Raw genomic sequence first — 14,835 nt, forward strand, 5'->3', positions numbered from 1 at the left:
TTGATGTGCCCCAGAGTTTGAAGGCTGCTGCTTCCCACCCTGAGAAGTCAGGATGTTTTTACCCCAAGTAGGAAAGCAATGTCACTCCTAATTATGAAAGTTTGGAGAAGGTGTATGATATGCATGAATGTCAGGGAAAGGAGAGCCATTCTGCCTCCTTCCCCCTTCTACATGTTTACTCTCAAATTGCAAACCAGCTTTCACTCTACAGTGCCTTGTACAAACTGTTTTTTTTTTTTTTTTTTTTTTTTACCATATCCTTCATTAGGTTCCATGAAAGACAGTTCTTTGTGACTTTGCATCATGTGGTATGAGTTCTTTTCTTCCAAAGGCTATGACCACAAGTATCCTGGGGCTCCAAGGATACCTCCCTATATCACTGTCCTTAAGATTTGTAAGCACTTCTATGCTGTGCTGAAGTTTAGTCTTGTTTCCTTTTTGTTTTGGATTAAGTCCTCACAAACAAGAATTTTGAGATGCTTTTTGTCTTTTGCAACATCAATTCTCCAACTGATAATTGGCTTCAGAATTAAGATCATTATGAAATCTTTAGAGTAGTGCGTATGTGAGTTCAAACAGGAAAAAAAAAAATAACCTCTTTGAGCTAGACAGCTATTAAGCAAAACTTAACGCAGCTTGATGGATGTTCTTTGAATCTGGATACAAATGTTTGTACTTCAAACTTGCAATCTGCCTATGGTCTTGAGCTGAGAAAAATATTTCCATGTAAACAGAAGGAAATGTTTGCTTGATGAAAGTATTTTGAAAATATTGCATAGATACCTTGTGTTTGTGGTAAGTTTTATGCATTGTTCCGTTTTAACTATGAAGTCAAGAAAGATGTCAGTATGGATGCCTTCTGTTTCTAATTTTCCCATATGTGTTGTTCCTAGGGGCTCTGAGTTTATGTGCGTTATAGAACGTGGCTGTGGGACAACTTTAAAAACAGATGCTTTGGGAGGGGAAAAAAGGATAAAATCTAGAACAGTAATAGCTACACTTGGAACTCATTGAGACTTTAGATGTTGTTGATCTTAAATTGACAAAAAATGTAATAACAATACTAAATGTTACTTGACTACATCAATTTTACAACATTTAAGGAATAGAGGTCTTTTGTGCTATTTCAGAAAATACGTGTATCATTAATCTTTGTATATCTTGATAGTAGCACTGCTTTCATCTTGTACTGGTGCTATTTTGTCAGGTACCTCTTGAAAGATTTTTTTTTATTGATTTAAAACCTGAGTACCACCAGCAGTAAATGCATGGATACGCTAGATATAGACTAATTTAAAGATGTTGAGGGGGAAATATTTCCAACACAAAGGAAAATTCTCATTTTATCATTCTTTTATTAGAATTTAGCTGTACTTAAAAAGACTGTTTAACTTTTATCAGTGTACTAAAACCTTGTATTTCAAAGAAGTTTCACTTCTTAGGTTTTGTAAATGAGTATAATTTGCTAATTTTTATTACAATGCTTAAAAACAAGTCAGGGAGGAAATATTTTCTGTTAAGGAAAATGAAGGTCTGAACATATTCACTATGTTTTGTCTTTATTTTGTCTTTAACTTGAAAAGAATGTTAAATGCAGACTGTTTTGTGACCCTGACAGCATGCATAATTCATGTGTATTTCGTGTTTAGGTATAATCGTAAAAATGGAACATTACACATCATATATAGGATGTGAGATTTCTGAAGTGCCTTTATCTGATGCTGCTCAGAGGATTATGTCAGCTTTACAGTCTGTTCCTACAGGAATTCAGACTAGCAGAAAAAATAACCAGAGTGAGTAAATTTTGATCTGTTTAAGTGTCTATATTTTCAGTTGGAAAAACTGAAATGCAAACAAACAACAACATCAAACTTCCAGTCCCTATTTAAGAAGAAAACTAAGTGTTTCTAGGTTTAGAAAATGAATTGACCTTTAACTGTGGCATTTGCTGGGACTCATCTGGTTAAATGATGCTGTGTGAGTGCAGGGAACTAAGATATTGCCAGTACCCTGTGTTTCATTCCTTTTTTTTTTTTTTTTTATCTTTCCTAACCTGTTCCTGCTAGTTTCTGCTATGTGGTATAAAAACAGATGAGAATTTCAAACTCTTAATTAACTAATACTGTAAACTAAATGTATGTTAACTTGAATCTGGGCTAGATACTTAAATATCACTAGAGGTACTGGGAAATTGCAAGGAGGCCAGTGAGTTTTCCAGACTATTGTCTGTTCTTTAAACACATGCTCGTTACCAACTCAGTCTTTGTGAAATTCTAGGGGGAAGAGTGAACAAAAGTCCAAATTGTAGAGCAAATAAATTAGGTAATGGTAAAAGAGCCTCAGCAGATCTTTGACTCTGCGCAAAGCCCAGCATCATACTCAAAATGTAGTGGATACTAGTGACGTTTTGCAAGATTTTTTTTATTCTCAATTCTGTGTATTTAATAGTTCAGTCATGTAGCTCTGGAAAGAAGTAGAATGTTAAAGGTTTGCTTAATTTCTGTTCTCTGTTTTTTTCTGGAGAAGTAGATCCTGGAATGTTATCTGGTCAACAGGATTTAAAACTAAGATTTAAATATTGCATTTGTTTTTGTTATATGGCATTCATTACAACCTTGGTTTTATAAAAACAGTAGCTCAGGCTCTTCGTTCACTAGTAAGATAATGGATCATTGGAGTCTGGCGTAGCAGTGAAAAGGGTAGTAGCTCATTGCTATGTAAATTGGTGATGCACATTTGAAGACATGGAATACATTCATCTTAACATGAAAAACAAAACCCAGATTATTTTAAAGAAAGTGAGATCTCCTTTCAGCCTCGATTTAATTGCTTTTCTGCTTCTCTTGCTACCTTGTCATTTTCTGTTAAATGTTTTCTGTCATAGATGTGGGAACTCTCCCTTCTGTGTGATGTCTGTGTAGTGTTATGTTGTCTGCTCGCCATCCGTTCACTCTGTCAAGCAGTAAAATGAGAGATTCGCTTTCTTTAAAAGTACAATGATAGTGTCTGTATTTTTAGCCAATTGTAATTGCAGTCTTTGTAGTGTTCCTAAACCCTTTCTCACTGGGTATTGAAAGAACAGTATAAGCATTTAGTGGCAGCATGTCACATGACTAGCTTTTTTGTTTCCCTTATCTTAATTACGATTGCTTCTAGTCTACAGACTTAAGAACAAACTTACAATTTGAATCACTCTTAGGAAAGTGCCTGTGTGTGTAGCTTTAGTTGATCAAAGCATGGATCTGGGGAGGAAGAAAAGTTTGCCTTAAAATAAACAAACAAAAGACCACACCAAAATAACAACAAAAGTTGGTCTGTTTATGGCTATATTGGACTGTATTTTATTGATAAGATCTTTAAAGTTTTAATTCTACTTAATTGGAAAGTCTGTCTTTAAAAGGTAAATACTGGATTCAAATAGCACAAACATCTGTGATGTTGAACTCATGGGTGAAATTGTGGTCATCTTGACAGTAGCATTTGTAATAGTTCCATCCAGCAGTACGTTTGAATGCAAGGATGGGTTTCTACTGCCATCTGCTGATACTTTTTCATGAACCAGAAATTCGGGGTGGTGTGGCGATTTAGATACCAGTCATACTGAACACCGTGTGCTAAACAAGAGCAATGTAATCCTCATCTTTGGAGGGTGAATTTATTGAGAACAAGTATCTAGCCATGAAGTGATTAAAAGCACTGACAGTAGACTCACATTGCTATCGTTGTTAAATGATAGTTTTATTGTGGAAAGTGTCAAGAAAACCAAAGCTAAAATGTTTGACACTAAATTCAGTTATACCATATTGACTGTTCTAACAGTTCAGGTTAGGGGGTTAAGCTGGAGATAAAATAACTGAACCTGCCTGTGATATTGTAAAGTAATAAGCTTAGTCTTTTCTGGAGACTGAGGTAGTCTCTTAATTATTTTGTTATTAGTCTTTTAAGTATAGGATCCTGCTTTACCTCTTCAAAACTTTTTAGAATACAGTTTTGGTAAATGGAAAAAGATCCACTTATGTCTTGTTTGATATCAGGTGGCAGCTTGTTAGATCCAGAAGCTAGACACATTCTCATAATACAAATTTTGTAGCTGAAGGCAGCAGTGGAATGGACTCTCTGTGGACCAGCAGTTAGAAAGGGACAAAATGTGTATTTTGCCCAGGAGTGCTTTTTTTGGCTGGGTAGTAGAAGGATCTAGAGACACAGGGCTTGTAATTACAAACTGTGGAGGGCCATGCACTTCACGAGAGTTCTCCATTGCCTGGCTCCTCTTATTGTCCCTACTGAATCTGTAATTACTGCTAGTCTGTTAGCCCTTGTTCTTTTATTCATTTGCTTCTCCTCTTGGGTCTATTGGGCTGTGTTGAGTGCAGAAAAGAGAAGGCATGTCATAGCCCTGTCACTCAGCGTGGTGCAGAGTTCTGAGGTGTATTTGCAAAGCTTCCTTAAACTTTCAGAACTGTAGGCCAACTGTTGCTGGTAATTTGGTGGTGGGCCCAGGAGAACAGCTGTGCTGTGCCTCAGGGCTCTGTCTTAGAGCTGGGTCTAATAATAATCCTTCTCCTTATTGGGATGCTGGTTGTTATTACCCTTCTGTCTATTTGATAAGTCTGAATCTTCCTTGCTCTCTGTTCTTGTCTGGTCTTACAATACTCATTCTCTTGCGAGGATGAACAATGTGAAAAAATTAACCTCTTGGTAAAGCCTGGTCAGTTTTCTCTAGGGCATCATAAGTTAAAGATACATGTGTGAATAAAGTATACTCCTGAATAATATTTTGGAGAATAATACTGTCTAACACCAAGTTCAACTGTGTGAAATGTTTTTGTTTTTTTTTTTTTTTTTCCTTGCTCAAGCCTTTATCTTTACTTTGACCAAAAAGGGATGTGTTTTCTTGAAAGAAGGTGGTAGGCATTCTTAAAATATTATAGTAATGCTGCTTCTGAATACCATGGAAAATGTTTGTCGGCTATGTAGCAAAGTGGAATGTAACTTTTTCTTCATGGGGACAGAGCATGTTTTTACATGTGCATATTCAGGAACCTGCAGAGCCATTTAGAGCTTGAATGATATTAATTTGAGGAAAACAGTTGCCGTGGAAAACTTGATTGCAATTATTTTAGGTTTGGTTAGTGTTGGTAATGTAACATTGTAACCAAAGCTGTATGCGTTGATCTCAGGTTCATTTGTACTGTAAAATGTTTTCTTTTTTTTTTAAGGTATAGAGAAGACTGAGGAAAATAAGATAGGTGATAAGGATGCACATCTGAAAAATGAAAAGGCAAGCACACTGTAAGATAAAAGACTACTTAAAAAGCCACTCCTTACTGGAAGTTTAGAAGTTATTTACTGGCTCTTTCATAACAGGTTTTATCACGGTACATTGCATATTCTGATGGTTCAGATAACTTTCCTCTATAAGTCTTATTTTGCACTTGGCATCTAGTCTACCTTTGAGAGTATTGGCCCCACTTTTCCTATTTATACCGAGTCTATTGTGACAGATTGTTCTGAAATACATGAGGTTGACACATTTAGATAGTTACTAAGGAATAAAAATGTTATCAAACCTCAGTTTGACAATCACTGGCATCCAAAAAAATCCCCCAAAATACAGTATGCAGCTTTTCATAGTAGTAGTGGAGTGGCTTATGTTTTGTAAATTGTTGCCTCAGCATAAAATTGTCACCTCATCATAACTAGCATGGCCCATATAATGCCCATGGAGTATACAGTACAGCCGTCAGGTACTATGTGCTCTACATAAGCTGCGTTAAATTGATGCATCGTTCTGTCTACTAAATGCTCTTAGAGCAACTGCATGGATGAAGCTTTAGGCATTATTTTTTACCCAAATGCATTCATGTATTCGTACAGGAGACCACTACTTTTGTCCGTTACAGAAGGAGAAGACTTTTTTTTTTAACAAAATAAAGAATTCTTAAAGCATATCTTCTTATTTTTGGTTTGTGTTTTTTTTTTTTTTTTTTTCCCCCCCAGAATAAAAGAAAGGTGTGGGAATAAAAATACTTGTTTCCTTATTGATACTAGAAAAAACATATTTAAGAAATTACTGCTCTTGTTGGCTGTACTGCTTTCCACAGGTGTTAACTTTTTTCTTCTCTAGTGTTGCTAGTGCTGCATTACTTTTTCTGTTCTGTACTTTTTGCTCATAGGATTAATCTCTTCAAGTTACCACTTTGCAACACCATGACAGTGTCTCATCACCCATTCCTTCTTTTCCACTTAATCTTGTTTTACATTTCTGATCCTTCCACAGGCAGGTACTAGTTACATAATCATGAAGTGAGCTGGTTCAGATGAAAAATGTCTTTGTTTTAAAGGAAGTTTAATTTTTGGTGGAATCATCTCCCTGAAGTTAGTTCAGTGTGCGTGCAAGTGCCAGCCAAGAATGATGGATAACTGGGGCAGTCCCAACTTAGACTGTGATTGAGGACCATAAAGTTGGTCAAATGAGCAGTGGATAATAAAAGTGAGCTCCCCAGCTGCAGATCACACATCCTTTGTTACTCTGACTGGTGCATGGTGCACACTTCTGCAAGTCTGTTCAGGTTCCTCGTGAAGCAGAAAAGAATGCTTGTGTGCGTGGCGAGCTAGTTCCTTACAAATTTAATTGGCTTGTCTATAGGCATGATGAGAATGACTTAAGCCACTAGTGAACATATGTGGTAGTGGAACCTCTTTTTGTAATGCTGAGGAGCTAATTTTGACACACCAGATCTAATGAAATTCTTCTAAATTCACATAAATTATGAAACAACCTCCTCTGACTTAGAAAGCCTGTTGTTTACTTCCAGCTATGTCATTATTTCTAATAGATGATCAGTTCTTCCCAGAAGCTGCTGCTCCTCTCTGTGGCTAATTGTAATTCCAACTATATTATTCTGATTTGATAATTAAATTTGCTTTGTTCTTATTTCTGATCTTTTAAAAGAGAATTACTTATTCCTGATTCTATAATTACTTCAGTGTCCTAATTCAAATTCTACTATATGTTAAACAATGCAAACTATTTGTGATTTGACTGGAGAATACACTTAAGTGGATTAGCTGTCTGTCTATGGTTCTTGAACAGTCAGTCTTTCTGTGCTAATATTTTTCCACTTACGGTAGCTTTTTTTAGTGTCTCCTTTGTGATTAGCTTTGCCTAAGTCCAATTTATTTGTCATCTTTCAGAACAATCACTATTCATTTTGGTAGCAGCAAAAACTTAATTAAATCTTTTTCTGTTTATTTAAAACCTTTTAATTGTACTTTTTTTTTTTTTTTTCTGTAGAGCTGATCCTGTTAAGTGTTTTTAACTAGTCTAAGGCTCTTTCATCCTTTTGATTCCACAGTTCTGAGGTTTGGGAAAATGGGATCTTGGTTAAGGAATATTGCAAACCACCAACAACAAAAAAGCATTGGCTTTGCCTTTCTGGTTTTCTCAAACAATCGAGTGAATAGAAATGGATGCTATCCTTTAATCAGTGGAAATTGTTGTCTTGTTCTTGATGTGAGGCCTGCACAGCAGTAACTTGTGGTTCTTTTAAAGCAAGAAGGCCTCAGGTTTTGGAATGACAGAAGTGCTGAAGGAGGCTGGTGATTCCAAGAGCAGAAAATGTAGTAATTACGAGAGCCTTCAGTTACTTTAAAATAGTGTGTAAATTTTATGCTTATGCACGGTGTGAGGACTAAAACTGAGAAAACAATGGCTTTGCCAAGCAGTTAGAGAAGTTGAAGGAAAAACTGCTTTTGATTTGATTCTGTGTAAGATCAAGATCAAAATATTCCTGCTGGAGGTTGCCCTGACAGGGACTACAGTACTACAGTCTTTCTGAGGCACTAAAGATAGATAAGTCACTATAGGATTGCCTCATTTCAAAAAGGAAATTGCATAAAAAGGAAGGAGCTTTTAAAAGTATAGGGTGTTTCCCCTCCAAAAGCAAAACATCTGCAGGTAATAAGGACTTATACAAAACAGTATTGGAGGCTTAAAACAAATCTCTCTGGGTGTGGGAGCAGTATGGCTAAACAACAGTATGTAGGAGACAATTAAACATCCTGCAACTTTACAGAACTTGTATTTCATAAAGAACACAAGACAAAGGATCCCTCTTGGCTGAAGAGGGTGTTGAAGAAACTAGCAAAATAAACAGCAAGAAAATAACAAGGGCCAGTAGTATACCAAGGAAATCAAGGATGAAGGATTAGAATTATGTTAGCATGCAATTTCTTGTTCAAGGCTCTTTAATAGCAGTTTGAAAAAAATAAAACACGCTGCTACAAAAGGATGCAGGGAAATGTGTGGAATATGAAAGCTGTTGTGGGGATAGTGATTTAACCAGGGTAGAGTATAATACTTAGCTGTACACCTGATAATAAGGTGCACCTTCTATGCGACTTTCCTATGAATTCTTGTTATGTCTTGCAATCCTGTAATTTTTTTGGAAAAGTTGGTGGAGATTTAGTGGATTCAGAATTTCCAAAGCAGATATTATGGTCCCTTGCCAAAAACAAAAACAAAAAAAAAACCTTGAATGTTGAAGCTAAAGATGAAAATGAAAGGTCGCCTCTCCCTTCACACAAAGCTTGCTAATGACCTAGTCACTGTGGAAGACAGGCTACCGGACTAGATGGCTCTTGTTAATTTGGCATTGTTGGTTTTGGACTAACAACAAACAAACAAAAAATATGGTGGTGGTTTTGGATGCCAGCAATATAAATCAACAAAATCACTTTTACTGATAGACATTTGAATTTTGGCCTATGTGATAGAGTTCCCCTAAACTGTCTGTCTTTATGGTATCACTAAGATTTTTTTTTTTCTTTTGTACAGCATCACTTCCTGAAAAGCTTTTTGAATTAACTCAGGGATAATTATTTCTGTCTCCTAATAAGTTGAATAATTAGTTCACAGAAAATTTGATTTTTCCAGGAAATTAATGATTCCACAATTGCATTATTAAAATCATCTGCCAGCCCTGCAAGAAGTACTGGTCAGAAAGTCAGGACAGTACATACCAATGAAATGCTTTCCTATCAAGCTACCAAAATACTGAGCTATTACCAGGATTTAGACTTATCTAAATGGGGATATGGAAAAAAAAATCTTTCAGTAAAAGCAAAAAACCTGAAGTATGATGAAAAGAATGTAGCTACTCCCCTTAAAAGAAAGCAAGATGTGCCTACATGTCACTTGGAGAAAAAAAGATTACCTCTAATGAACTACACTTCACATGAAAGAAGATATAACTGGACTTCCAGACTACCAGAATTTTCTGAAAATTATCCTTGTGATATCAGGAGTTTGGGAAATGAAGAAAAAAGAGAATTGCTTGCAAATATAGAACAGGCAGTGGCTTTTGTAACTACTATGATATTTCAAGATGGTTCTTCACAGCTCAACTCAGAGCAGGTTAGTGAATGATGTGTTTTGTTTAGAGGCGGTGTTGTAGAACCATTTGGACTATACATATGACTCCAATAAACACAAAATTATGTTCATTGGGTCCATGGAATCTAGACCAGTTTTGGATATTCTTGCTTACAAAAATATAAATGCAAAATGAAGTAAATATTTCTAAGTTTTATTTTTCTACGAAGTAAAATTTAAAGCAAATGGAACCACTTGGGTTAAACAGTCATTAGTGTACTTCTAGTGAGACTGCTTGAATATTTTTTTCTTCTTTGTACAGTGGATTTTGCTTTCAAGGATGCTTTTGTCTGCTGCTCTATTCTGTTAAGGGTGTGTGCAGTGACCGTAGTGCATGTGATGACATTCATATGGTAAAATACTTGTGAAATCTTCTTTATTAAATTGCATAAAATCTCTCAGGAAACACTTTAATTATACTTAACAGGCCTTAACTTCATCAGTAAAAGGAATCGTTGTATTAGTGAAGAATCAGACAGATTGGCTCTGTTCTCCCAGTTACTCTTCAAGTGACTGTATTCGGAATGCTGCTGATGAAAGTGACAAATTAATTTATTTAAAAACTGAATGCTCACCTCTTTGGGAACAAGAAGAACGGGCTCACAAGAAATTTGCTTGGTGAGAGCATATAGAAATAAAATACTACTTTGCTTTACATATGCATTTGGCAACAGTAATAATGTTCATTAAATCATAGAATGGTTTGGGTTGGAAGGGACCTTTAAAGATCACCTAATTTCACCCTGCGCTGCCATGGGCAGGGACACCTCCCACCAGCCCAGGCTGCCCAAAGCCCCATCCAGCCTGGCCTTGGGTGGTGCTGGGGCATCCACAGCTTCTTTGGGCAACCTGTGCCAGTGCTTCACCACCCTCTGAAGAAGCAATTCTTTCCTCCATCTCCCATCTATTAGTTTGAAGCCATTACTACATGTCTTACCACTGCATCCCCTGACAAAGAATCCCTCACAGCTTTCCTGCAGCCCCCTTCAGGCACTGGAACACCACTGTAAGGTCTCCCAGGGGCCTTCTCTTCTCCAGGCTGAACAACCCCTCAGCCTCTCTCTGTAAGAGAGGTGCTCCAGCCCCTTGATCATCTTCACGGCCCTCCTCTGGACTTGTTCTAATATATCCATGTCCCTTTTATGCTGGAGGCCCCAGAGCTGAATGCAGGGCTCCACGTGGAGTCTGATGAGAGCAGAGCAGAGGGGGGCAATCCCCTCCTTTGCCCTGCTGGCCACCCTGCTTTTGGTGCAGCCTAGGGCATGGCTGGCTTTCTGGGCTGCAAGTCCACATTGCTGGCTCATGTCAAGCTTCTCATCAACCAACACCCCCAGGTCCTTCTTCTCCTCAGGGCTGCTCTCAATCCATTTCCTGCCCAGCCTGTGTTGGTGTTATGCTGTGGTGTTTCTTTTCGAGATCGGAATTTTAGTAATAGCTACTCATTCACTTAGAAAAGCTTTATGAACACGATGGTTATATGGCTTCAAAAAAAAAAAAAAAACCCCAAAAAATAAAGCTTGAAGAATACGTATCTTTCATTTGCTGCACTGCATTTCTTACGCAATATGTTTCAGGGCATCATTATGATATATATCCTTTTTGAGCCTGGCTGCTATTTCTAGTTTCTGAGCATGGAGTGCAATAGGCTTGTTTAATGACTGAGATGATGAATGAGGCTTTCTTAGGATTCAGAAACAAAGTTACATCCAAATTACAAGCAAAAAAAAGTAAATGCTTTGTGCATCTGTTTAATAGTTGAACTAAATCTTTAAAAAGTAGGATTATATTTTAAATGTCCACTTGGCATAGCCCAAATCTGTTTTTATTCCTTATTATTAACTTTGAAATAGTATCCTATAATGGCAGGGATGAGACTGATCTTTCAAAATAATAGTTGCATATTAAAATTTCTTCAGAATATTTTATAATTTTCAGTAACGACTGTTTTATTGTAAACTACTGAATTTGGGGAATTAAATTTACAAAGCATTAATTTTCATGATGTTAGACTTGCTTGCTGATCACATCTCTGCACCACACCACTGTATTACTTGAAACAAATCACTTTGCTTACCTGTACTTCTCCAGATGCAATGCTGGAATTATAAAATGATTAGTTTTATAAAGTGTCTTCGGTTTGATTCTTCTGAACTGAGCATGACATCAATAAAGCATGTTCTTTTGAGCAATAAGAACTCAAGAATAAACAAGTTGAATAATTGTATTACCTATAGGCTTTATCTAATTTTTCTAGGAACAGCGTAGTTGTTTAGTAGTGGATCTAAACTATATACAGTAATACCTTATGGTCTGCACAATTTATAATCTGTCTAAAATCTTGGTACCCTGGTTTTATATCACTAAAGATATATCAACTCAAACTCTATAAAGAGTTATTGTTTTTCTGTATTGCCTAAAATAAAGCTAACAAAAAATGATACACATTATTAGTAAAATCTGTGTATACTTCAAATGTTATACATATAACACATGAGAACTGTAGACATTTTCAAAAATAATGGAAAAATGTGGCATGATATGAAGCATACTAGACTTAGAGAAAATTAAAACTAAGCAATTAGGTCAATTTAGATAGTCTAACAACTTTTAAATCGTGATTTTACTATGTTTATTTAGAATCTTCTCCGATCTCATTTTGTATGTTAAAGTATGACAGGAATGCAAGTTGCAGTTTTAGATTAAGGTTGAATTTAATTTCAAGTGCCAAATAAGGTTTTCTTTTCTTTATGAGTGCATGGGAAGTCATCTGCTAATTTAGTATAGAATGAAGCTCCAGGATTTGAATTGAGAATTTAATATTCAAATACAATATTCTGTTCTTAAAGGAATAAAGAAAGGTTTTGTATTAGCTGTTTAGTTTAATATTAGTTGCTAATTAAAGAATAAATTAAACGTATTAACTAAATCTGGTAGCAGCATAGTACATGTTAATAAATTTCTTTCGTGCAGGCGAGTGTTGTTTCAAATGCTGCGTCGCAAAGTTCCAGTTATTTGCTTCAATGCAAAAGATTTTCTGAGGACAGTACTTCAAATTTATGGTAATGAAATTAGCTGGAAACAAGGTAACTGTCTAATCCAATCTATAACCTAATCCTATAATCTCTGTGCCTGTGATGTTTCTGTTAAAATTACATGGTGTAGAAGCAACTAGATTAGTGTTTAGGTAATATATTGGAGAACGGAATTTTAGTACCATGGAAAAGAAAACCCTTCTTTAGAGGTTTACGACCAGACAGTTGGCATGTTAAGATTATGTATTTCTTCTCAGAGTAGGAATAAAAACATTGAATAGTTTAAGGTTAGAATCCAGTGGAAACAAAAGCTTTTAACACAGTCCTGATGATAGCTGAGAAGGTTGAATTGCTTCATGTTTCATGTTTCCTAGAAAGACTTCCTCTGCTCAAGAGGATATCATGAAATTCTAGAAATGCTCATACTGGTCAATATTAGGAATCACTTGAATGCTTGTCTATTTATGATGTGTGTCTAAAGGAAACATGGACAAAACTCTAGAAGTATTTCTCAATATAGGAAGTAATTTAAGCATTTTGATTGTCAGAAATAACTTATTTTTGTAGTTGCTGATAGCGTCATGTTAGATCCAAGGATTGCAGCATGGCTGATAAACCCTAGTGACACAGTTCCCTCTTTTGAATGTTTGACGGAGAAGTATTTTGAAAAATCTTTTTCTATGGAAACAGAAAATACAGATACAGGCACTTTGAGAAATGCATCGGTAAGTAGTTTGAGATTGTTGTTGGTTTAAAAGAGGAAGGAGATATTTAAATTATTGCCCTTGCCTACAGAATATTGCAAAAAAAAAAAAAAAAAGCATAATATTTTTCAGATAGAAGAAAGTTATAACAATACTAATTGTTGGAAATCTAATGTTAAAGAGAGAGTAGAAGGAAGGGTTCACTCCATTCTACCAAGATGGAATCAAATTCTCCAGGAACAGTTGCAAAATTCTGTATCTAAACCCAAAATTTGAGTAGCAAAATTGATACAAATTCATCTTTTCTCTTTCACCTATCTGCAAACAGATACCAGCTGTCATTTCCAAAATGTCTAATGTCTTGCTCTTTAATTCCTGTGAATGTGTACCCCTTATTTAGTTTATTATTAACAATTTTACTGAATCCTATGACATTCTGGTAAAGGTACCATATCATAAGCTGATAGGAAGGAGTCAAATATGAATATACAAACATGTGTATGAAGTATCTTAAGTTCTACTCTGAATGCTTAATGAACTTCTTGAGAAGTTATTCCCCATACTATGGAAATAGTCTTACTGTCTGTTGAAACTTATTTACTGAACATTATAAAATTTTGGTGTTGGTATTTTGGGCTATTGCATTCTACTCTGGACGCGTTAGCTGTTACAGGTTGTTTGAATGCCGAGAGTGCTAGTGCTGGAGGGAACTAATGAAAAAAATAGATGTAGAGTAGGCTAAATGGTGATTTCTTGAAACCTTTCCCTTTTCAGAGGTGTTGCTTGTTCAGACACATGAATCATATCGTGATTGTAGAGCTTCTGGGATACAAACCTAATGATGTCAAATGGACTTGGAATATGGACAGAGCTCCCTCATATAAGCACATACCCAACTGCATAGGCCCTTCTGAGACAAATAAAGCTAGTTTACTTCAAAACACTATCTGTAAACTGCTGTTGTTCAGAAACTACTTCAAGCTATTCATGTAGGGAATGGAAAGAAAGGTAAACAGCCAGAAGCTGTACACTTGCAGGTTATTTTTACATGTGCTGTCCTGTCGTGTGAGTCAGCATCCTTGACTTGTTTCTTTCCATATTTTCCCTCAGTCTTTTGTTCTTCCTACATCATATCTATTCTTAGTTTTAATTTCTCAGCTTTCTCATCCTGATTCCCATCTCTGAGTTAAATATTGAAGTCTTATTTTCCTCTTGCCCTGCTTTGGTCTAGTTTGATTCCTTGCCCCAGCCACCTCTAATGCCTTTTATGCTGATTTCATCCAAGTCCCTGTTTATGCCTCCCTCTAACATGCTGTAATTATTCTCCCCCCTATTTCTTACCCAATTCATTAGTTCTCTGGACCCACTCACTTTGTTTGACTTCTCTGTTTGCCCAGTCAGTGCCATTTTTTTCTGTGAATCCTATCTTTTTGCCAGATTTCTCTGGAGCCTTCTTGCTCTGTCTTTGGTGATAGGTTCCTAACAGTCCTCTGTACACCCAGAGTGCTTGAGGCCAGGTGGTGCATCATGTCCTGTGCCCCACAGTTTCAGTTTAGCTCCCTTTTCTGCTAATCTTGTCCACCCAGCATGATACTTGGAATGACGGCTACTTTTTTTCTGTATCCTGCAGCTCCAGCTACTCACCCAGACCCCTCTGTAGCAT

At 36.3% G+C, this 14,835-nt stretch overlaps 1 protein-coding gene across 1 annotated transcript in view; it reads left to right on the plus strand.

Annotated features, from left to right (window-relative positions):
• Positions 1–1,663: 1,663 nt before the first annotated feature.
• The window catches only part of POLN (DNA polymerase nu), a gene marked incomplete at both ends in the record, with an annotated part of 92,100 nt that continues 78,928 nt past the window's right edge, over positions 1,664–14,835 (plus strand). Inside the window, 6 exons of the mRNA XM_084285764.1 lie at positions 1,664–1,793; positions 5,220–5,281; positions 8,939–9,418; positions 9,864–10,054; positions 12,407–12,519; positions 13,036–13,193. Coding sequence (XP_084141890.1) covers positions 1,664–1,793; positions 5,220–5,281; positions 8,939–9,418; positions 9,864–10,054; positions 12,407–12,519; positions 13,036–13,193 — 1,134 coding nt within the window. The remainder of the gene's footprint in view (positions 1,794–5,219; positions 5,282–8,938; positions 9,419–9,863; positions 10,055–12,406; positions 12,520–13,035; positions 13,194–14,835) is intronic.

Source organism: Netta rufina, assembly GCF_964035555.1.
Source record: "Netta rufina genome assembly, chromosome: 4".
NCBI lineage: Eukaryota > Metazoa > Chordata > Aves > Anseriformes > Anatidae > Netta > Netta rufina.